This window comes from Nuphar pumila, chromosome 3 (assembly GCF_984573655.1).
Source record: "Nuphar pumila chromosome 3, dmNupPumi1.hap1.1, whole genome shotgun sequence".
Lineage (NCBI taxonomy): Eukaryota > Viridiplantae > Streptophyta > Magnoliopsida > Nymphaeales > Nymphaeaceae > Nuphar > Nuphar pumila.
Window position 1 is genome coordinate 126,170,149 of NC_143251.1, and position 25,642 is coordinate 126,195,790.

General features: G+C 38.6%; 2 protein-coding genes across 3 annotated transcripts; both read left to right on the forward strand.

Annotated features, from left to right (window-relative positions):
- The first annotated feature begins 10,169 nt into the window (after nt 1–10,169).
- On the forward strand, nt 10,170–13,428 carry LOC149843666 (uncharacterized). 2 transcript variants are annotated; one of them, XR_016431148.1, is made up of 3 exons: nt 10,170–10,491; nt 12,025–13,144; nt 13,244–13,428. XR_016431148.1 is itself a non-coding variant. In XM_090001888.1 (2 exons), exons 1-2 carry the CDS (start codon nt 10,413–10,415, stop codon nt 12,969–12,971), a joined length of 1,026 nt encoding a protein of 341 aa, XP_089858014.1. In that variant the 5' UTR covers nt 10,170–10,412; the 3' UTR covers nt 12,972–13,246. The 2 variants fall into 2 exon arrangements, 1 of the variants encoding a protein (XP_089858014.1); XM_090001888.1 differs by having other exon boundaries at nt 12,025–13,246.
- Nucleotides 13,429–22,830: 9,402 nt separating this feature from the next.
- LOC149843667 (ubiquitin-conjugating enzyme E2 20-like) lies at nt 22,831–25,417 on the forward strand. The gene is made up of 6 exons (XM_090000950.1): nt 22,831–22,979; nt 23,407–23,434; nt 23,567–23,794; nt 23,893–23,956; nt 24,039–24,098; nt 25,227–25,417. Exons 1-6 carry the CDS (start codon nt 22,831–22,833, stop codon nt 25,280–25,282), a joined length of 585 nt encoding a protein of 194 aa, XP_089857076.1. The 3' UTR covers nt 25,283–25,417.
- The last annotated feature ends 225 nt before the right edge of the window (nt 25,418–25,642 follow it).

Sequence of the window (25,642 nt, forward strand, 5' to 3'; positions counted from 1 at the left end):
TGGCCCGTGGATGCCACAACGCAGTTTCCTATATTGCCCTCCTTTGTGCAGAAACTTTGCAAGAATACCATTCTGCCTTTTTTTCCTCTTTGATAACCCTTGGGAGATTCGAACCCAAGACTCTTTGGTTTTCATTCCATCCTGTCCATTAGAAAAATGATTGAATTATTTTTTTTTTAAAATTTATTTGACAAAACAGGTGTCCCCTGCTAAAATCAGTGGGTCCAAACCCGAGTCCTACTAAGTGATGCAGGTATCAGATCTGGATTTGGGTCTGATCAGTTTTTTCATAAGGAAAACCATACCTTGATCCGATAAGAATTACATAAACCAGGTCCATACCCGTTAAAATAATATTTTTTAAGATTTTTACATTGAAAATTTTCAGATCTTAATCGAAACTTGGGTCGTACCTGGGTTTGGTATAGAACTTTACAAACTGTATATCCGACTCATTTAATAATCGGACCTCATAGGTCCGATCCAGATAGTTAATCATACCCCTTTCTTTGTAACCAAACCCTGACCCTATAGGATCTGGTATGGGTCAGGATGGAGTCATACTTGATCCGTTGACACCCCTACTCCAATCATCTGGTAGGAGGGGCTTGCGAACGTCACCAAGTTTTCGGATCTCACAACTTCGATACCCATGGGTATATTGTATACCCGGTAGGGTTTTACAGGAGCTTCAAAAATGAACGGTTCACAATGCACTAACATTTCATAAATGAAAGATTTTAGGGTTTTATTTGGAAGCGGCCTGATATAAATTGAGTTTCCTAATAAACTGACTATGCTAAATGCATCTACAAGGTCAGATTGAAGAGATAAAATTCACAACGATGATTAATTAACAATTGTAGCAGATATTTTGCCAGGATTGTTAGACTGGCATTTGCTCGTATTGATCGCTGAATTGGATCTGGATTTGGATCAATTATTAGTGTCGAAAAACCAAAATTTTCCTGTTTTTTATTGGATGGGAGTAGGAGAAAATGTACGGACAGGTTTATCAGACCAGGTGGATGTGCAATTCTGACCCGATCTAGGTGAAGGACACGTGCTGGATTTCCTGACCCGAATAGAGAATTTTATGGGTCTGGACCTTGAATGGGATCTTACTCAGCCCCAACTCTGTGTAGGTTGTACGTGAGTCAGATGCAGTACAGACAAGGCCAGATCTGGCCGTTTCCCTGATGAAAAAGTAAATATGAAAGTGAGATATGGACGGGTCCGACCCACAATTATTAGGGTCTGGTTCCATCCAGTTGATTCTGTAACCACAAGTACTTATTTAAATACAAAATTTTTGGGTAGGAATACGGAGCAGGATATGGTTGAATGCCACAATTGGGAGGCCCAGGCCCGGATTAAGCCTAGATCAGGCTGATCCGGTTGGAATATATTAGACCGTCTTTTGGGTCTGCAAGGCTAAATTAGCTGATCCAGGTGTGATAGGATTATTAGGTCAGTCAGGCAGAAGACAGCTCCCATTTTAGCCTGGAACCAATCAGGATAAATAATAAAATGCAAATATTACCTTACAGTTTCCCAGTTCAAACCAACCAAAGATCCACATTTGGGTCCGAACTGCTTATAATTGGATTCTTAGAAAAGGAGGAATCAACCTCTAGGATCCAACCAAACTACTGCTAGAACCCATTAGGATCCATTTAGTCGGACAATTCGCTTTCTCATTTAAATCTGAATCGGAGTTCGAATTCGATTAGGGCTCATTCGATTATGTAAGATCCAATGATGCTTACAGTCGAACCGAATCTTACTCGTTTCGATATCCGATTCTCTATTCACATAATTACTCAAACTCTATTTAAATTTTAAAACATATATTTTTTCAATAAAACTTTAAAAAACTCAGAATAATATCAAGAGATCTCGTTCTTTTAAGAGAATCATTTAGTACACAAAAATTTATATTTAGAAAAAATAAAAGAAAGAAAAAACTCAAATATGGATCTGTTTCAAGTCAGATTGAGAACTTTATGTTGGATCATATTTCGACCACACAGTTTCACAATCGTTATCATGATATAAAACACGATATAAATCATGAAATATAACAGTGTAATTAGCATGATTATCAGACGACCGAAACAATAACAGGGAGCAAGCATGACAGGTTCCGCATAAAACCAAAATCCAGACAACAGCATATGAACAAACATATACATAGAACACAATAAACATAAGAGAAGCATGTTAATACTGTGTAACAGGCTAAGGCGTACGGAAGTACTCTCCTTAGAGAAGATTTTCCCCCACATACAGTGCAAATCAGGGTCCGACGTCCTTCCCCCAGGATACAATAGCCACGACGAACCGAACGGTGCACTCCGACGGGTCGTCCTTCGAAAACAACCTCTTCGAACCAACGTTGCAGAACAACCCCTTTCGGGATAACTCAGGAGAGAAAGAAAGTAACAGGGAAAAGAGAAAACTCGTAGAGCTTCAGAAACCAGAGCGTCTGTCTCTCAGCATGTCCATAACCTCAGCCCTGACCACGCTTTTATAACCCACGAACGGTTATGAAACGTGGAATGAGTTCGTTACAGAATCCGAAGGGACGTGACCCGTTAACGGCCTTCGAAAGATCGAGATCCGTTACGAAATCTGAAGAGCCATAACGGGCACGGACTCCGAGGAGTCTTGACCCGTTATCATTTCCCATAACTCATTACAGAATCCAAATATCCAAAGAAACTTTGGGTAAAAAGATACTTTGTCTTGATTGGATATGGCCCTAAAGGGCCAATTACCCGACCCCGACCCGGCCCGAACCGGCTCGACACGGTACAGCGGGCACGCGCGCGCGCATGTGTGCGTGTGGTGGTCATCTCACTCCCTTGTTCTCAGGAACACGTGTATGAGTTCACAAGTTGCTTATAAAGCCCACAGAAAACTCAAGCACAAGCAATATGAGACTATTCCACCTCATCAAGACCACTTCCTCTAAACCACTCATGTTTCTCCTTTGAATTCTTTCTCCCTACCTTCTTACACCTAACATTCCCCCACAAATTCAAAGAATGAAACGGGAGGAAACCAAGGTGCAAGATGAGACAATCTGCAACAGGATATATCATGCTTTCAACAATGGTACCTTCCGGTTTGAACTACTACCTTAGTTGACTAACTTTACCCCCACAGGAACGAAGTGAACTGAAGTCTTAAACTTGAACCTTTGGAGTAGGAGTGTCCATTAGCAACAATATGATAAAGGTTCTGGTTGTAATCTTTAGGGACGACGCGTTAAAGGCCATGCGCTCGAATCCTGTTTCATGAGTGACTTCAGGAATAACCCAATTCCTTAAACTGCGGCCACACAGTCACACTCACATAGGTGGGCTTCTCTAAAGATGCACTGTTAACATCTCGCCTAGAAGGCTTTGAACCCATTCAGAGTAACTCTTTCTTAACTTGCAGCTACAACACCTTTCCAGAGTAAACAGGGGAACAGACACAGATACAAAATATCATATTTAATAAGGTGCTATCCAGGTCACCCTACAACTTGTTATTACCACATTGAACCTACTTTGTGGGATTTCCACTCAGATAGGTTGGGTTGCTACTGCAGATGAACTACTGATGGGTTTCAGTCCCATCCTCTCTCTGGATTTCAGGACTAAAGACTTATCTAGTCCTTTCGTTAATGGATCAGCTGTGTTCTCTTTGGATCCAACATAGTCCACAGCAACCACTAACTGAGACACCAGTTCCCTTACAGATTTTATTCTGACTTGGATGTGTCTCCTCTGCTTTTGGTTATATTTTGTGCTTTTAATCTTTGCAATAGTGGCCATATTGTCACAATGCACAGATATCGCAGGAATTGACTTGCACATTAAAGGAAGTTCCTCAAGAAGTCCCTTTAACCATTCAGCTTCCAATCATGTGACATCTAAAGCACAAAGTTCAGCCTCAAAAGTAGACCGAGACAAGATGGTCTGCTTTACTAATCTCCAGGCGACTGCGCAACCACCCAAGGTAAATACATACTCTGTCACGCCATAACTGCCAGAGTTCATGGCTATCCAGCTCGCATCACTATATCCCTCAAGAACTGCAGGGAATCTCTTGTAATGCAAACTCAAGGAAATAGTTCCTTTCAGGTATCTAAGTACATTGTCCAATGCCTTTCAATGAGTGCGATTTGGACAACTTGTGTATCTACTTAATTTTGTCACGGAGAACGAAATATCTGGTCTTGTGCAATTTTCAAGATACATCAAACTTCCAATAATCTAGGAATACCTCAATTGAGACACAGGAATACCAGTCGTATTCTTATGAAGAGGGATAGAAGGGTCATATGGAGTTACTACAGATCTCCATTGGTTATAGCCAAATTTCATAAGTACTTTTTCAACAAAGTGAGACTGAGAAATTGCTATTCCCTCAGCTGAACGCGTCAGTTTTAAGCTTAAGATCACATTTGCAACACCCATATCCTTCATATCAAACTTACTACTAAGAAACGACTTTGTCTCATTCACAATTCTCATATTGGAACCAAACAATAAAATATCATCTACATACAGGCATAAAATAATACAACCATCACTTTTAACTTTGCAATAAACACGCTTATCAGATTCATTGACAACAAAGCCAAATGATTAAATAATATTATCAAACTTTTCATGCCATTGTTTAAGGGCTTGTTTTAGTCCATATAATGACTTAACAAGTCTACAAACTTTATCTTCATTACCAAGAACCACATAACCCTCAGGTTGATCCATATAGATCTCTTCTTCAAGATCGTCATGCAAGAAAACGGTCTTCACGTCCATTTGATGGACCGAGAGATCATAAATGAAAGCCAGTGCAATAAGCACCCTAATAGTGGTCATCCGGGTAACCGAAGAATAGGTATCAAAATAATCTATTCCCTCCTTTTGTTTGAACCCCTTGGCAACCATTCTCGCCTTGTACTTGTCAACGGATCTATCTGGTTTCAACTTCTTCTTAAAGATCCATTTGCACCCAATTGTGGAACTACCACGAGGGAGGTCAACCAATTCCCAAGTACCATTAGAAACAATGGAGTCCATTTCACTCTTTATGGCTTCTTTCAAATGCATTGCTTTAGGTGAAGCAATTGCATCTCGGAAAGTGGGAGGATCATCCTCGATAAGGTAAGTGATAAAATCACTTCCCAAATCCTTAGTAATCCGTGGTCTCTTTCTCCTTCTAGGTTCAACCACTTCCTCAGACTCACTGGGTCTAGGATGGGAACAAGATGGTTCTAACCCCACATCTGTCATCCTTTCCACATGTTCGGGAATGGAATCAGAAGTTAAAGGTATATCTAAAGAAGACAGATTCTGAGGTACACCAACTTTCATGGGAAATACATCCTCAAAGAATGTAGCTTCTCGAAGCTCAACAATAGAGTTAACATCTATGCCAAATATCTCAGACTTAATTACTAAGAACTTGTAGGCATAGTTGTTCTCTACATAACCCAAAAAGACAACATCTACTTTTTTAGGACCCAGCTTCTTCCTATTGTGCTCTGGGACAAGTACCTTAGCAAGGCACCCCCACACTTTAAGGTATTTCAAGCTAGCTTTCTTATTTCTTAAGAGTTCAAAATGGCTACTATCCTTATGCTTCTGAGGAACTCTATTCAGAATATGACAAGTCGTATTCAGAGCATCCCCCTACATATAGGTAGGTAATCCAGAACTCCAAATTAGAGTATTTATCATGTCGATTAGGGTTCTATTCTTCCTTTCTGCAATCCCATTAGATTGAGGAGAATATGGAGCAGTAAACTCATGAACTATTCCAACAGACTTGCAATATTCATCGAGTTTATTAGAAGTATATTCTCTCGCTCTATCAAACTTCAATCTTTTAAGTTTTCTACCAGTTTGTGTTTCTGCTTCATTCTTAAAAATAAGAAACTTATCAAAAGCTTCATCTTTTGATTTTAGCAGATACACATAACAATATTTAGTGCCATCATTTATAAAAGTGATAAAATACTTTTTATGATTTCTGGTTAATACTCCATTAAACACACAGATATTTGTATGCACCAGATCCAATATTTCAGAATCTCTAACAATCGTATGGAATGGTTTCCTACATTGTTTTGCTTGCACACAAATTTCACATTTTTTAGTTTTATCAATGGAATGCTCATGAATCATTTTCAAGTTCATCATGCGTTTCACAGAATTAAAATTCACATGACCTAATCTATTATGCCATAAGTCAGATGATTCTATGTTATATGCAACATTAGACAATGAATCAAAGAAAACATCATTATCTAATTTATCACTGCAAACATGTTCAACACGAAGTTTAAACAAACCATCATCTAAATACCCCTTGCCAATAAAAGTTCCAGAATGTAAAATAACAACTTTATTACATTTAAAGTTAAATTCATAACCCTCTCTAACAAGACATGAACCACTTAGAATGTTCCTTCTAACTACAGGCACATGGTGCACTCTGTGTAAAGATAGAACTCGTCCTGAAGAAAACTTCAGATCCACGCGTCCAATCCCTAACACCTTTGCAGCCGTTGAATTACCCATAGTCACGGATCTGCCTACAGCAGCCTGGTATGAGACAAAGACAGACTTATCAGCACAAACGTGCACATTAGCCTCAGTGTCAACCAACCACTCAGTTGGCTCATAAACGTGATAGATTTGTGGGTTAACAGGAACATACCCAGTACTGGTCCCAACGACCTCAGTCACCATGTTGACTTGAGGCGTTCCGTCTGTGGTCCCATGAGCTTTGGCCTTCTTGGAAGGACATTCCTTAGCCCAGTGCCCAACCTACCCACAGTTCCAGCACGGTTTGTTCTTTGCCTTTTTCTGGATTTTGGCCTTAGGTTTAAACTGGTTTTTCATTGCAGATTTTGATTTTTGTCCATTTCCCTTAAAAGATCTGGTCATCATGTTCACCTTAGGCGGTTCAGTTGGCATTACGATCTGTTTCTGGCTCCTATGCTCCTCTTCTATAGCAATGGCTACCATAAGATCATCTAAGGAAATTTTCCCTCTACGGTGCTTGAGAGACATACCAAAGTCTACCCAAGACTTAGGAAATTTCTCCATGATGGTCATAACTTGAAACTTCTCAGGAAGTTTCATTTCAGCCTCAACCAAACTATGGAGCAACAACAGAAACTCGTGTGCCTGCTCAGTGACCGACTTTCCCTCTACCATCTGATATTTCAGAAACTTGGCAACAGAGTACTTTTCAAGACCTTGGTCTTCGGTATTGTACTTCTTGTCAAGCTGATCCCATAGACCCTTAGCAGTGGTAGACGAAGAACAGTACACATCGAACAATGTGTTGGACAGAGCCAACAGTATACAGCCACGACATATACTGTCCTTTTATTTCCATTGGACTGCCGCAGTGACTGTCGCAGGGTCAGAGTCAGTATCTGAAACTGAAGGGCAGTCGATTTCCAGAACCGACAACAGCCCTATTGTAGTGAACCACATCTTCGTGTGTTGCTGCCAACGCTTGAAGTTCTGACCGACAAACTTTTCTGGCATACCGGACATGTCCACTTTTGGTACAAAAGCGGAAGAAGACGACATGCTTAGAATCTTCTCTAAGACTGTTGGATCATATTTTGGATCACACAGTTTCACAATCGTCATCATGATATAAAACACGATATAAATCAGGAAATATAACAGTGTAATTAGCATGATTATCAGACAACCGAAACAATAACAGGGAGCAAGCATGACAGGTTCCGCATAAAACCAAAATTCAGACAACAACATATGAACAAACATATACATAGAACACAATAAATATAAGAGAAGCATGTTAATACTCTGTAACAGGCTAAGGCGTACGGAAGTACTCCCCTTAGAGAAGATTTGCCCCCACATACAGTGCAAATCAGGGTCCGACGTCCTTCTCCCAGAATACAATAGCCACGATGAATCGAACGGTGCACTCCGATGGGTCGTCCTTCGAAAACAACCTCTTCGAACCAACGTTGCAGAACAACCCCTTTCGGGATAACTCAGGAGAGAAAGAGCATGTCCGTAACGTCAGCCCTGACCACGCTTTTATAACCCACAAACGGTTATGAAACGTGGAATGAGCCCGTTACGAAATCCGAGGGGACGTGACCCGTTAACGGACTTCGAAAGATCGAGATCCGTTACGGAATCTGAAGAGCCATAACAGGCACGGACTCCGAGGAGTCGTGATCCGTTATTATTTCCCATAACCCGTTACAGAATCCAAATATCCAAAGAAACTTTGGGTAAAAAGGTACTTTGTCTTGATTGGATATGACCCTAAATTACTCGAACCCGACCCGAACCGACACGGCACGGTGGGCAGGCGCGCGTGTGTGTGGTGGTCATCCCACTCCCTTGTTCTCAGGAACAAGTGTATGAGTTCACAAGTTGCTTATAAAGCGCACAGAAAACTCAAGCAGAAGCAATATGGGACTATTCCACCTCATCAAGACCACTTTCTCTAAACCACTCATGTTTCTCCTTTGAATTCTTTCTCCCGACCTTCTTACACCTAACACTTTAATCATACAGTTACCATAACGATTTCAAGGAAAATCTCAAATTAGAACTGAATTAAATTCGATATCCTATTTTATCAAATTTGTAAATACATGTTTTACGTGGTTTATCATTCATCCTTTTTTAATTTTTTTTATGACGAAGTAAAGCCCTCATCAAGATCCGGTTTACTTAATGGGCCTGCCTTCCTGCAAGGTAAAAAACTTCAGGTTGAAGACACGATAACCTAGCCTTACCTGTCCCCCAACCACATCTTTTTTTTAATCTAAAAACCTTTTTTAATCATATACTGATTCCTTGATGACTTTTTACCGTGGCGTATGCGCTTGGGCATATAAATTAGGCTCAAGCTCGGCCCGAACTGGTTTGACATGGGCCCAAGTCTATTAGCGGGCCGGCCCGTTGCCCCACCTCTAGTTGCATGTAATAAGGTCAGCCTTCTTTGCGATGGGACCCAAGCTGGGGGGTCATATCGGTGGACCCTAAGCGGCATTTGCTTTATGTCATTTCTTAAGAAAGAATCACTTTATGTAAGAAAGTCCTTTTAGGTAAAGAAGGTGAAACAAACATCTAAGCCATAAATATGTGGGAAAACCAATATATATATATATATATATATATATATATATATATATATATATATATATATATATATATATATATATATATATATATATATAAGCTCACACCTCCCTTCATTGGAAATCCTTTTCCCCTCTTGGGCATCACTTTCAAGGAAAAATAGCATGCCCCCTCAAAAGAGTTTAACGTAGCAGAATGAGACGTAGGTCACTAAGCAGTGGTTTAAGTTCGAATCCCATGAGCATCACCCCTTCCGCAAGCGGAAGAGTACGAGGGAGGAAAAGAAGCAAGTTCAAATCCCATGAGCATCACCCCTTCCGCAAACCGAAGCGTATGAGTGAGGAAAAGAAAGTTTTTTTAGGTTGCCTTGCCCGGATAGTAAGTACAACAAGCAAAGCCAGTGCAGCTAGGTCTTGGATCTTGGGGTTGGTTTCTCACAGTGTAAATATAAAAGAAAAAGGAAAAAAATAGCATGCGACCCCGTGGGGCCGGTTTTGGATCTAAGTATATAAGTTCCAAATCCACATTCCATAGATCCGACCCATAATACCTTAAACGAGATGGTTCCTTCCTAAAAAAACAACTACAAAAAAACAGCGCTTCGGCACGTGGAGCAAACCACACGTACTTCCCATTTTACCCTTACTTGCACTCAGAAAACCCTAGCAAATCCCTATACAAAGATCGCACGAAGTAAAGCGGAAACAGAACTCAAACTTTCAGCATTGACCAGATCACTTAATCCAGACCATCAATCTCGAGCACCAACGGCGCAAAACGGGCTACCTGTCTAGCGGGTAAACATAAAAATATGAAGGGGCATTAAGGTCAATAGCTATATATGGAAATACGGTAAACACGGACGAAGAATATGATGCAACAGATAAAGAGGCAAAGTCGGTTGCCGGTACGATGGTATTCCTGTAATTATAGAGGAATGGTTGTTCAATCCGAACCCGTCTCTGTTATTTATAAATATCGCGAGAGAAACAATCTAAACCCCAAAGAGAAAAACAACAAGCGGCAAAATCCCCCGATCTTTTCAGCCGTCGTCGACTCGTCTTCGTCTCTTTGCGAACACGGTTTTCGAGAGACCGCCTGGTTTTCTCTGTGCAATCTAGGACCTGGTTTTCTCACCGCCCTGTTTGGTGAATTCTTGGTCTCGGAAAACCGCTGTGGTTTTCCCGCCCTGTTTCCCTACGTTTGGGTCGGAAACGAGCCCGGTGTTTTGTTTTTCCTCTCTAGGGATTTTTGAAGATGGGAGATTGGAGGGGATCGCAGGAGCGGCCGGTGAGGAAGTCGACGTCCAAACAGAGATTTGGAAAACCGCCTAGAGGTATTCCGGAATTTCCTTCTTTTCTTTATTTTTCTTTTTTAACGTTTTTGAATCTGAATTCGGGTGTTCCTTTTCTTGATGTTATGTTTGGGATCGGTTGGAATCGGGGTGTTGGTGGAGCTCTTGGTTTGGTGGTTGGGTTTTAGAGTTTTGGATTTTGGAGTTCCTTTTGATCTTGGGAGGTTTTGGTCGGTAGAGTTCTCGCTCTATTTTTTTCTTTTCTTTTCTGGATTCCCTTCCTTTGGGTATATAGGTTTCAGTTTCATGCTGGTTTTGGGACTTCTTTTCTTTTATATATATATATATATATATATATATATATATATATATATATATATATATATATATATATATATATATATATATATAATGCGACGGTGCTTCGGGAGTACCTACTCCCACATACTAAACATACTAAAAATCTTGGTGGTAGGTTGTATCTTTTCAAACCTTATGGATGTACTCAGTTTATTTGATAGGAATCATGCTTTGGGCCTTGGCTCATGTTTTTCTAAATAAAAATAGGATTTTTTAATTCATAAAAGTATGATACATTGTAAACCGTTGATTTTTAAATGTCTTAACACACACACACACACACACACACACACACACATATATATATATATATATATATATATAATCACACGTGATCCAAAACTTGTTTTATACTAAATAATGTTTATAGAACATATCTATTGTGTCTGATCAATAAAAAAGTTTAAAAAATTTGAAAATCTAAAGCTTCTATTAGGTGGGACCAGAGCACCCTCTCATTACCATATATATATATTGAGAACTGAACATATTATGAAGTAATTGCAGAGAAGGAAGCGGTATGGATGTGAAGGAGTAAGGAAGAATATGATGATCTAAACCCCGTATGTGATTTTTATGAATCCAAGTTTTTCCTTTTCATGGTGTTGAGTCTCTTTTGTTTAAGAATCTGATAATCAAAACCCCGTATGTGATTGAGTTTTATGAATCCAAGTTTTTCCTTTTCATGGTGTTGAGTCCCTTTTGTTTAAGAATCTGATAATCAAAACCCCGTATGTGATTGAGTTTTATGAATCCAAGTTTTTTCATGGTGTTGAGAGAGTCCCTTTTGTTATCTTCCCAGTATGGGTCTTTCACAGTTTAAGATAACGTGTTACTTCATTGAGAGAGAGAGATCCCCATATGTTTTTACCGTTTGTTTTGGTTTCAATTTGAATATACAGTTCTTAGGATTTCATAACTTTTTTCTCTGTTTTTGGTCCTAAAGTCGCCTTCTGCAGAAGCCCCCTTTTTGGTTTCTTTATTTTTTATTAACCTTTTGTTTGGTATTTCATATTTGCTTCATATAAGATTATGGTGAGTTGATAACCCGCCATCATGTATCTGTTGGCAGTTTTTCCTTAGGTAGTTGTTTTCTTGGGCAGTGGTCTAAGATGCCCCTGCCTCTTGCCATTGTACTCTGGGAATTCATTTTGTTTTCTACTCTGCTCTTTGATTCCAGTCTTCTAACTTCTTTTGTTAATATACTTTTTACAGGTTCTTGGAAGCCAACTGTTCCTTCCTGGGAAAAGGAGTTCTGCTCCAGAGTCTGCTTGATCCCATGGTGGAAAGTGTTGGAAACCAAGAAGATCATGTTTCTGTATGATGAAGTGGTTCAGTGGAACGATTCGGCCGCGGAAGAAGCATTCTCCAATGCCAAGAACCGCTTCTGGGCCGAAATCAACGGCTTTCGGTGTGATGTTTCTCCTCCTGATCCCGACATGTACATCGACCAGATCGATTGGAATTCGATCGGCTATACCGACCCTCAGCTCCTAGTGGATTTGGAGCAAGAAGCAGGTGTCTCAGACAAATCTAAGGATGATATAGACAACAGCAACCAACCAGGATCATTGGGCAACGACTGGGAGAACTTTGTTGTTTTCTCAAGTCATCAAGGCAGTAGTCCCTTCCCTTGTTCAGGATGGGGAGATTGTGATAATCAGGTCCGGGAAACGAACGACTCCCCAGCAGAAGAATCAGCTTGGTGGAAAGGTGATGCAGAGAACAACAAAAAATTCGTGGAAGCCCGGAATTCGTGGGATAGTTGTGAGTTTCATCCTGAAAACAAGGGAATTGCCCCCATTACCAGTTCAGGAGGGGATGATGCTGGTTTGCAGGATTGGCTGGTTAATGGCCATGGTGCTGAATATGGTCGGGGAAAAGATTTTGATAATTCGCCAAAACTCCAAGATGGGAACTATGAATTCACACAGTTGAGCAACTATGAGCAAGCAGAACAGGGTAGGAGGAACTGGGGATGTGGTAATGGAAATGGTCGGAGAAGAGAAAGGGCCAGAAGTTATGGATCTCGGTATAATAAGACCACATGGTATCAATCGTGTCCAGGCGAAGCGTATCCGGTGAATGGAGGCTGGTGGAATTGCAGTGGGCGTAAGAGAGCCGATCGGTTTACTAATGAAAGAGCTCTGTTGGGGAAGTAAACTTTGATGGTTTTTGATGCATTATTTCAGGTTCTTCTGAAATAAGAAGCTGAGAGATGACTGGCTCCTGAATCAAATCGAGAAATAGACCGTCTATTTTTTGGAGTCCGAGGCACGTTTCTTATATAAATGGCTCTCTCTTTTTGCGGCGGTATATTCTTTACTATTGTTACGTAAGTTGTTCTTGCGGCGGTATATTCTTTTACTATTGTTACGTAAGTTGCTCTTGTGGATTTTGATGATGTTGGATTTATTGCGGCACTTTATTTCAGATTTATTTGACTATCGTGGGAATGGTGGAGTTTTTTCTTTTGCCATCAGAGGGTCGTTTTCTGTTCATTGTGGATCAGAGGAATGTTGGTGGTTGGGTTTCCTCCTTTAATGGGTGGGTAACAGCACCTGAGAATTTTTTGTAGACCTTGCAAATATTGAATTAGAAAAAAGCTCTGCAGGTGAATCACACACACACACTCTCTCTCTCTCTCTCTCTGAAACTGCTTCTGTGCGGTCTGTCACAAGGACCCGGACGGATGCAGTCGCAAATTTCTTAGAAAAATAGGTCACAGACACCCGGAATCTTCAATTTTAATTGGTTAGAAGATATCTTTTTATAGTTTAATGTACACCCATATATTATTTTTAATTAGAAGTTTAGTTGGCAGTTTTTGAATGTCCCCTAGGCACTGTGACGAGTTAAAAACTTAAAATGGCGTGTACCTATGGCACAGTTTCGTGTCATGCTGGTCGCTTATTTTGATGCTGCTCATCTGTGTCAGGTAGATACATTTTTTTTTTTTGGAAAGCGAAGCTGAGTTTAGGCAGACCCCTACGAGATATAGAACAATACCATTGGGTTTTGAACCTGCAACGTTCCACACAAGGTGTCGTGCACTAGCTGCTTCTACCAGACAAGCGGAGACCCCGTTGGTGTGTCAAATGGCAACTTTGCTAAACTGTAAAATTTGATGCTGGCTCCCTGCTTATCGTTCTCTCAACCTATCCAACTTTTTTTATTTTATAATAATGCTGGTTTGGTCCGACCCTTACGTGTGAAATAAGAAAAAGAAACTCATGATATATTGTTGGGTAACGTGGCTTTGAATTGTGGACTCACTTGGAATTCCTCTCCAAGGAAACCCCAATACTAAACTACGCATATGAGGATATTTTGAAAACCCGCAAAAGTTTTCAGTTAGAATCCCACATGCGAGGTGGTTTCAACAGGGATCTTTTACGAGAGAAAAAAACCAGAAGAAAAAAAAGAGGTTTTGGGGTTTTTGTGTAAAAAAAAAAATCTTGTTGGAGCTTACAACAAGGAAGAAGAAAAAAAGAAGTGCAATCACGGGTACCACTGGAAGGGATTTGGTTTGTCGGGTTAAAGTTACCAACTTCTTGATCCAAGTAATCAGCATTAACAACATACTAGTGCATTTCTTCTTATTTTCAATGGCCATGTAATCTCTTATATTTGTGGGCATAATAAAATTTCTTTCATACTCTTTTGGTGGGCATAAACGGTTTCATCGAACCAGGTAAATTTGATGACTTGTGTTCTTGATTACTTTCTTGTTTTTTCATTATAGTGTGTCTTTGCATACTTTTCGCACCCACAAAGTGGCATAGTTACCAATTCTTGAAAACTATAAAAAAAATTAAGAGTCTCTTAAAAACTGTCATGATTTAAAATGGTGTGGCCTTATGTTGCTAGAATGATTAGTGATATCGGGTGTCCCTTCACGTCTCCTTGTGGTGGTACATTGTAAGTTCAAAATGTTGGCGTTTCTTGCAAAATCAAGCATTGAAGCGTACCTGAAGGTGTCATGGCTTGCAAGTGCAGGTGTTCGGCGACGCTCACGATTTGCCTAGGCCTAAGGTCGACGGTGAGCAGGACCTTATACCACGTAAACCTTATATGGTATTTGGGGTAGGTTAATTGCTATGAATATCTCATCATTTTCATGACAGCCTACCCTCCTTATATAATTGGGGAAGAAGGCAGTTACGTGAACATGGTCTCTCCGTATTCACGTAACTCCCATCCACTAACTACTCATTATATGAGATCCACTAATAGTGTCAAACCAGGTCACCCTATGGGTTAGACTCAAATCTGTTATGTTCAACATTCTCTCACTTAACCCATTGACATGATAAGTGCACTAAATAGAGGTTTATACCATTATCTTGATTTAATTCTTCATGTGGGTTCACATGCTACCTTTTATCAAAAGGATAAATCATATAAGCTATATATGGAGATGAACACTTCTTTATAAAATGTCATATTCTCATGTACTAAACTATAATTCACCTTTAGTGCTTAAGCATGTTGAAATTACCTTTATTAATAGGTTTGTCTCTTACCTATTCTATTGGTACTTTAATATTGTTATTTTGCTATTCTCTCTAACCCATATGAGAGATCTTTTATGCAAAATCAATAATATACAAAGCCATAGAGAATCAAATTCATATACACAAATGTGATCACATAATGTATTGTCATACATCAGAAGAAATAAAAAAGACTCATCTCCTTTATATGTTGGGAATACAATCTCGGTGCTAGCCATTTAGTAAGGAGACCCGCAGTCATTTCCTTCGTCTCAATTGTATCAATACATACCAGATAATTCTAAGTCATTTCTTTAATAACAAAATAATTTAACTTCACATATCGACACGATGTTAAGCTCTTGTTGTTATTTGAAAAAGATACGATTGCTTTATTATCACAAAAGATCTTTAGTGGTCTCTTAATAAAGTCCACAATACCAAGACCTATAATGAAGTTTCTTAATCTATATGGCCTGAGATAAAATCTCGTATAAAATTAATAAATTTTGTCCCAATGGATTTAAAAAATTTCTTCACTGTTCTGCAGTGAAAGATGACACCTCAAATATTCTTAGTCACTCGCGATTGCAAAAGCAACAGGTTAAGATATTCGAACACTTTCACTTCTCATAGACATCATTTTAAGCGCTCTCACTTCTCACAGACAACCTTCAGAACAACTATTATATTCTTCGTATGAGTGAAAGATAAATCACTCTATACAAGATTCATATTGAAAAGCTAAATATGAGACCCCTTATTATTCACCTTTTCTGAGACAAAAAGTATAGTTGAGTTATTATTGTTTCACTTTGGTAGAAACGATAATACACATAGTTGCTCTGTCTCTTCAATTCACAAGAAATTGACTTCAATTGGTAAAATTAGCAAATTATGTAACTAGAGACAATTCAATATACATTTGGGTACGAATATGCTTCATGGGCTGAAAAATACATCTATTATTACACCTTGTGTGAATTTGGAACACAACGGCCTACCTTTGGGTAGAATCAATGTTTCATAAACTCACATACAATCATAATAACAAATCTTAATACAGTCAAAAGAATCTTTAATCAGCACGACTCAAATTACTTTGATGATTACATAAATCGGTCAATCAAGATCTTTTACCAAAAACATATTCGTATTATGGAGCACGCCCATGTACACATTTTAATGCATGTATATTCATGACATAATACAAGTTCATGCTTCAACTAATATGCATAAACTAATTTGTTGAGAAACTATATTTTGATGACACATAATATGATACACTGTCATATTTGATTTTATATGATATGATAATATGTCTTCTTGAAAAATGTTATATTATGACCGGATATATTTTGCCATAAATCTAACGAGTATTTGATGCAAGGATATCTCACCCAAAAAGGATGGAGACCTCCTGTTCAAGTACAACCGTGGTGCAATCATACTCCTTGAAGAAAAAGCTTGATGAGCCATGCATTCCTAAAGATCATCTAAAGAGATCGGCTTCCTCAAGATGAAGATTTTTTTTTCTTCTTTAGAGTCATATGTAACAGAACCTTCAGAAGCATGCATATTGCATATTACACAAAAGTCACTCATTCCCAAAAGCTATATTTCATAAAAGTATACGATAGTTTCAAAAAGCTCTTTTTTGAAAACAAATAATTGTACCTTCTTATAACTCTTTATGAAAAAGGTATTTTGACATGATTTCAAAAAGTAATAATTGTACCTTCTATCATATACAAGACAACTTGAAAAGTAATGATTTTAAATAAGTAGGAAAAAGACAAAACATGGAAATCGGCTAGACAAAGAAAAACAAATATAATATGTTTTGAAAAGACTTTAGTTACCTTTTTACAACTCAAAGATGTCGACTTACTTGAAGTCATCATTCTCTTTGTAAAACATTAAATACCTCATCTAAAGATCTTTTTAAATAACTAGTTTAATCCTACTCAAGAATGTTGACTTGCTTAGAGTCTTCATTCTCTCTGTAGACATTGAAAAACACATCATAAAGAAAATTCTTGATATGACTATGTACAAATAAAAATCGCAAAGCATTTATTGTACTTAGACTCATTTAAGTAAAGAAGTGACAATTTCTAAATAAAATACTTTAGTACTACAAATCATTAATTAGTATAAAGACAAAACTACATGATAAACTACACTTCAATGTTCAAAAATACTATAGAACATTTATTATGAGAAAAGACCTAATACAAAGAATAACTCATTTAAAATACACCAACGAATAGTGTACTCCAAAAATGCTTTGTATGGAAAGAAGACTTTTTGAAAAAGCAATATAGTACACTTATCTTTTTCACACTAAGTTGTTTTTGAAATGACCTGACTTCTCATATCCCAAAAGGACAATCATTTCAAAAAGACAATGACTAGTTTTCTAAAGACTATATATATACAAACACAACAGTGTGAAAAGACAAGCAAGCTTTCAACGAGAAAAATTCCTACTCGACACTCTGAGAAAAGAGCTTAGAAAAAGAAAGAGAAAAAGTCAAGAAAAGCTCTCAGAAAAATACAAGAGTGTGTAAGAAAAGAAAAAGATCATTCTGAGAATCTTCATACGTGCATTCATACTTTGCATATCATTCTGAAGGTTCTATAGGAAAGTGTTGTAACTTTCTGATTTTTTTTGTATCTCTTCTCTGTTGAGAGAAGTAGACCTCTGTGAAAGAGGGTGTTTCCATTCTCTGTTGAGAGAAGTAGACCTCTGTGAAAGAGGGTGTTTCCCTTCTCTGTTGAGAGAAGTAGACCTTTGTGAAAGAGAGTGTTTCCCTTCTCTGTTGAGAGAAGTAGACCTTCGAGGAAGAGGGTGTTTCCCTTCTCTGTTGAGAGAAGTAGACCTCTGAGGAAAAGGGTGTTGTATTATTTATCCCGTAACACGGATTTTATAGTGGAAAGCTCAAGTGTTTTACTTGGGGACTGGATGTAGGTCAGTAACTCGACCGAACCAGTATAAATCCTGTGTTTATTGTGTTGCGCCTTATTGCCTTATTTTTTATTTTATCGATCTGCATCGTATTTCACTATTCACCCCCCTAGTGGAATTTCATAATTGTCATGAATTTAATCATAATTCATACTTAAAACTGTCATGCATAACTTAACCAATACAAAACACATGAATTAACATGCATAAGTCATGTATTCTTTAGAATAAATATTTTATAAAGCATGAAAAATAACAAAAGTATGCTTATATGGGTAAAACCCGGAGTCCACGAGTTGGAACCAGTCTGAAACAGCCTAAACTGATCATCAAAGGGTCTGAACCGGTTCTGAACCGGTGTCAAATATAAACAAAAGTTCATAAAACCCTATAACGGCATGCCAAAATCCCTATATCTTCATATAATTATGAAAACAAGGTCTTAGCATATCGAAACCGGTGAAAAATCGAATAAAACCGGTCTAAAACGGCTCTGAACCGGTCCCAAAGAAAGTCGTATTGGTCTCTGATCCAGTTCAGGTCAAATAGTATTTGGACCCTATTATAGATCCAAATAGGATTCGGGTCTGACCTGATCTAAAACTAGATCTGAGTCTTTCAGATTAGATCCAAACCTGAATACTTGGTGGGTCTGTATCATAACCCAGTTCAATCGGATTGAACCAGACCCAAAACCAAATGGGTCCAGTTCTAATCCAACCAGGTCGGATCCGATCACCGACCTGAACCCCATAGAAATTGGGTCTGACCCGATTCACATAGGATCCGGGTCGGACCCAGATTAGATCCAGACCTAAATTCCTAATGGGTCCAGATCTAGACTCAGGCCCAAGTGGATTCGAGTCCTAAAAAATGGATCAGAGTTCTTCTTATCTTGTTGTTGCATGTGTTGTTGCTTAATTTTCAATTGAGCGGGTAAGTAAAAGGTTCTTAGAGTTCAACCTAAGAGCAATGTCAACTATCCTTTATGAAGATGAACTACTATGCAAAATGGTTGGTATTTGCATACAGTCTTTTTCCATTGCTAGCATCTTGTTCACATGATCAACTATGATCAACTACGATGTCGTTTTCTTGCATCTTGCTGGAATTATACTTTTATAAGATCAACTAAATATGAGTTTTCGAGGTAGTGTCATACTTGGTGGATATTGCCTCAAATATAGGTTTAGCAATCTGGTAATCCTTGAATATCCTAATCAGGTAGTCTTCTCTAGCAAGTGCATTTATTTATTTATTATATGTCTTTTTGTTTTCCTCTATTGCAACTTCCTTAGGGTCTTCAATGCATTATTAATGCCTTCTAAAGTCAAAAGGAGAGAAATCTTCCTTTTCTAAATATAAAAGTTTGTAGCATTCAGTTTTATCGATTTTTGTCAGTTCAGTAGCACACACCCTACTAAGCATTTTTCTAATATTAATTATTTTATGTTGGCAAATAATAATAAGTATTCAACATCTAATAATAAAGAAAATATTACAACATTAGTCATGATTATTAGAGATATCATATTCATCGTCAAGCATTCCATGGTATAAATAAAAACTCTCACACAAATATTTTTTTTATGTTGTGTGTAATGAATAAAGTGTTCAATCTAATTTTGAGCACTATAATATCTATTTTTTAGAATTTAAATGCTAATTAATCATGCATTTATCATAAACATGAAAGACAATCTAAATTCGACTTTATTTTATCAAAATAAATTTCTAAGAAGTAAAAAAATACACAAACTATTTTTCTAAAATTTCAAAAAAGTTAAGTGGCGGGTAAAACTGCAAACTAGAACCCTGAAAACAAGAATCCAGGACTTTCTGAGTTAAAAAAAGTTATAGGTGCTTTTTTATAATTTTAAAAAGTTAGATAGCTGTTCTGAAAAAATAGACAGAGCAACCTTATCTTGGGTAATTTTTTTTTAGAGATTTTATGGAATTTCCCAAAATACAGCCTTTGTCCTGGAAAAAAATAGAGGACATATATGAAATAAACTAAAAAGAGTAGGGGTAATAAAGTAAATTCACATTTAAAAAAAATGCAGGGTCTCGCAGTTTCTTAAACACTAATCCCTCTTTTCCCATTTTTTTTTTCTTCTTCTTCTGCAGTTTCCTCTGTAGCCGCCGCCGCGGTTTCGGCACCACCATCTGGCGGACTGCAGGGCTTGGCCGACCAGTGGAGGGATCTTCGCCGCCTCCTCTGCAACTCTCTCACGTCGTCATCCGACGAGCTCAACCGATCTCTGGAGCTTGGCCGACTGGTGGAGGGGTATATTCTACCTCCCCTGATGCTGGCGGCAAAGACCGTCAGACTCTGTCCGCTGGATTTTTTCGGTTCGGGAACATACTATAGTAGCTTCTTTTCGGTGCAGAGCACGACCGTCCTGCATGGGTTGGCTCTCTCTTCAACCGCTTTCCTCATACAGCACCGCCGGCCATGGCTGACAGTTACTGAGTTTTCTTTCGAGAGACCCTCGAAAAAAAAAAGTTTCTGAGATGATCAACAGAAAATAGTAACTCTCGCAATCTAGGTTATGCTGACCAAAACTGGGTACGAATTTTATTTTTTATATATATATTTATACGTACCGGGTTAAGGCCGTATTTTTCGGTGAGAGGGTGGCCTGATTTTTGGCGACCGCCCCAAACAGTAAAAAAAACTAACCTTGGTTCGCTTTCCTGGTTTTTGGTGGGTGTTTCAAACGATCGGCGGCTTCTAGCAGCAACCTGCAACTTCGAGCAGAGGGGTTAGAGGGCGAGTCACTGTGCAGTCTAGTAAGGCTCTGATACCACTAATAGTTTTAGATATGACCGTTTGAATGTGTGAAGAGATGAAAGGATTGAGAGAGCTGTGGTTAATGACCTTCTTCAGCGGGGTAAAACTCGATAGAGATATCGATTGATCCTAATGAAAGCAGGAGGCTGGGTATAAAACATAACCTCTCCTGGGTTGCCGTTTCCCAGCCTGATCATGCATCCGATAGTTTTAATGAGATAAGCTTTCAAACTGATTTTAGATAATTTTTGAAAAACCACAGTTGGATATGCCCACATAAGGGCCCTAATCTCTCCATAATGCATGAGTCCATGCACGGCCACCTCGGTTGCCATATATGGCCAACACCAACGTCACTTGATCTGGTACTCAAGGTCCAAGCCTGATCAAACAAGTCCAGGGTTTTTTCATTTCGTATGAAATCGAACTCAGACCCACATAATCGTCATCGTTGCCATGTCCACAGACGAGACTTACCTAATTAAGATTCAGATCCGAGCTAATAATACTAATGTGGGTCTGGTTCTCTCAAGGATTACCCACGAACCTTACAAGACCCACTTGGGCACTTGGGTATGTCCAGGTCCATCTCTTTTATGGTTAAATGGGTCAAAACCTATACCCAGAAAAAGTTTGGGTCTGGCATTTAACTTAGAAAAAAATATTTGGTACTAATGAAGGTACGGAACTAGTGGGCAGAAGACACCTTTATTTTCGTTTATATGTATAGATTTTCATGCTCAAAGCCTACAATTATGATCTACATGGTTTGTTTTCTAATAAGTGGTTTTTGAATCACATGATTATGACGTGTAAAGGCTTCAAAATTCAACAGCCCACAACATATCAAAGTTTGATGGCTCAAAAAATCATGTTCTTATGTCATAAAAACACATTCTAAAGTCCTATCCTTAACAAATAAACCATATTAATGGCATCTTGCACCTATGGTTTCTAATTCATTAGTTCCATACTTTTATAGCACCAAACATTTTTATCATTCAACTTATGTTAAGAAGGGTTAATATTTGGTGCTATTGAGCTGAAATTCGTAGGTTCAAAATTTATTTACTTAGTCTAACCACATAGATCCGTCTTCAAAAGAAAAAGAGAAAATATGATTCTGACCATATAGATGTATTCAATATGATTTGCTTGCTAATGATCAAACCTTGGACCATGTTATTTCTATAAAAAAAAAATGAATTTTTGAGTTACTAAATTTCAGTGAATAGTGGGCCATTGATTTTTGAAGCTCTAGAGAAACCTGCTTATATCTCACAATCACATGATTCAAAACCAAGTTTCTACTAAACTAACCCAAGTAGATCATATCCATAAGGTCTGATCTACACAAAAAAAATCTAAAAAATATGAAAATAAGGTTACTTATACCTAATAGTTCTGTGCCTTCCTGATACTCGATAGTTCTGTACCTTCAGTATCACCAAATATTAACCCCATTACGAAAGTTACAGAACATTCCAACTGGCGGCGGCAAACTTCCCTCCTAGTCGTTGAGATGCAGCAACACATACCGTCCATCTCTAACGTTAAAAAATATTTCAAATACCAAAGAGACAAAAAAAAATAAAGACTCGTAGCCGTTGCCTTCCCAATATAATTTCTCAGCCTCTCTCTCTCTCTCTCTCGTGAAGAAGCAGAGACCTCAAACAAAACCCATCAATCGTTGAGCTTCTCGTTTCTGGGGAGAGAACTTAAAAAGCAGAAACACCAATTTTTCTTCCGCTTCTTCAATGATGGCTCCCTCTGATTATCAAGATTCAACCCGTCAAAGATCGGTAGAGTATCAAGATAACACGCCGATCGTACCGCCGATCTCTCCGGCTCCGACAAAGCAGGCCCAGATGGTCTCCAAGAGCGTAGACACCCAATCCGTCACACGAAGGTTTGAGTCTTCTTCTTCCCCTTCTTTTTGGTTACACTCTTGTGTCAGATTACAGTTTTCTTCCCCTGTTTTCCCCATGTTTACATAATTGTTTCCTCATTTACTTTAGTGTTCTCCATTGATCGGATTCTTTTGGGATGTTCATGCCCATTCTGGGTTTTCATCAGATTGGCTTTTCCCAAACACTTGGGGAATCCCCCTTTTCTTTGTTTGCTCTCTCAGATTGACTTTTGTGGTTTCTTTCTTAAACCCATTTCTTTTCTTTTTGGGTTCATCAATTTGGGTGCTGTATTTTAAAGAGATAATTGTTATATGTATATGCAACCTCCCCTTCTTGTATGTTTCCGGTTTCCTTTTTCTCATGTTCTTTCCAGACCTTTTTGCACTGTCTAACGACTTCTTGATTCTTTTGGGGCACATGAAACAGGTTGCAATCTGAACTAATGGCCTTAATGGTAGGTTTTATCAACCACCCTTTCCTGTTTCTTTCCTCTTTTTTTCAGTTCTCTTTCCATTAAATAACTCCCTCTCCTTCCCAACTCCTACCCAGCTTAGTTTTCCCTTTTTTGTCTTTTGGAACTCCTCAGATGAGTGGAGATCCGGGGATTTCGGCATTCCCTGAGGGCGACAACATCTTTTGCTGGAAAGGATCCATCACAGGAAGCAAGGATACCGTCTATGAAGGCATGGTTTACAAGCTCTCCTTGTGTTTCTCTACCGAGTATCCGTTTAAACCGCCAAAGGTGAAATTTGACACCATGTGCTTCCATCCCAATGTTGATACTTGTGGTAACATCTGCTTGGACATACTTCAGGTTGGCATTTTTTTTTCTTTTTTTTTCTCTTTTTCATCTAATTTTGTAATTTAGTTGGATCTGAGAATCTTAACAGAGACTGTTGGTATTTTTATCAGGATAAATGGTCATCTGCATATGATGTTAGGACCATTCTGTTGTCAATTCAAAGCCTGCTAGGAGGTGAGACAAGCACCTAAATTTCTAGCTAATTTAATCTTTTCAGTCGCAAAAGATCCTAATCTGACACCTCTCTCTCTCTCAGAACCAAATAATGACTCCCCATTGAACACTTCAGCTGCTGCGTTATGGAGCAACCAAGAAGGTATCACAGATTTGGCTTTCAATTTTCTGTTTGAATGATGAAATATATGGTATATTGTGATCAAGCAAAGCTACCATGTTGGTCCTTGTGCTCATTCTTTGAAGTTTTGAACACATCTTATCTTATTGCTTGATGAAAGGACCATACGATCGCATTTGGACCGTCCCCTCCCATTACTTGTTACCCAAAAGGGCATTGTCATGAGTGCAGATGAGGTGATCTGTCGAAAGTGATTTGACATCTTCACCTTCCATTGCTTCATCCCATAAGGACCATAAGGTCCTTGTGTACATTGTGGACGGTGAGGATGCCAAATCATTTTTGGCATCACTTTTCTAAAAGTGATTTGGCAGATCACTTGATCTGCTCGACAGTGTCATGGTGATGAATGATGTCCCATTAGAAAAGGGCATTCACCTCACCTAGTTTGGTCAATTGCCATATACATATCACTCAGACTTTAGGTACATGATTGATGGTAGGCAGCTTTGTCCACATCTAAAAGCCTACATAGAAATATAATATAATATGAACCTCCACCAACAACTTGTTTGAATTGCCCACCAAAGATTTCCAATGTCTACAAGGGATACAAGTACTCATTAGGAGTGGGCTATACTGTTACAACTTACATCACTTGCTTCCTATTTCTAAGACACGCCGTGTGGCTTCTGTTGTTTGGTTTGCAGAATACAGGAAAGCAGTGGAAATGCAGTACAAACTTGTGTACATTGTGGACGGTGAGGATGCCAAATCACTTTTGGCATCACTTTTCTAAAAGTGATTTGGCAGATCACTTGATCTGCTCGACAGTGTCATGGTGATGAATGATGTCCCATTAGAAAAGGGCATTCACCTCACCTAGTTTGGTCAATTGCCATATACATATCACTCAGACTTTAGGTACATGATTGATGGTAGGCAGCTTTGTCCACATCTAAAAGCCTACATAGAAATATAATATAATATGAACCTCCACCAACAACTTGTTTGAATTGTCCACCAAGGATTTCCAATGTCTACAAGGGATACAAGTACTCATTAGGAGTGGGCTATACTGTTACAACTTACATCACTTGCTTCCTATTTCTAAGACACGCCGTGTGGCTTCTGTTGTTTGGTTTGCAGAATACAGGAAAGCAGTGGAAATGCAGTACAAACTTGCAGGAGGTGGGGCTGTCTAGGGATGGCTATTGTTTGTCATAGTGTATACACTAGTATACTTTTCAGAGCCCCTGCTTTTAGGGGTGTTGCTTCTTTTCTCCTTTTTGTTGGGGGGCCCTACATTCTTTAATTTTGCAGCTATTCAAAATTTGCACCTCCTTTTTCTTTTTGTTTTGCCCTTCTTGGACTACTGCAGGTAGCATTTTCTTTGCATTTGTATCAGTTTGTATCTGGACTTTCTTTTGAATCAAGGAAATTTGGTGACCACTCTGCATATATTGCGGAAATGGTTGAATGCATTTTACACAGAGATCTCTTTTTACACATACTGCCTGATTGAAAACAAAGATTACCTATGCTGCAGGTTTTAGGTAATTCAA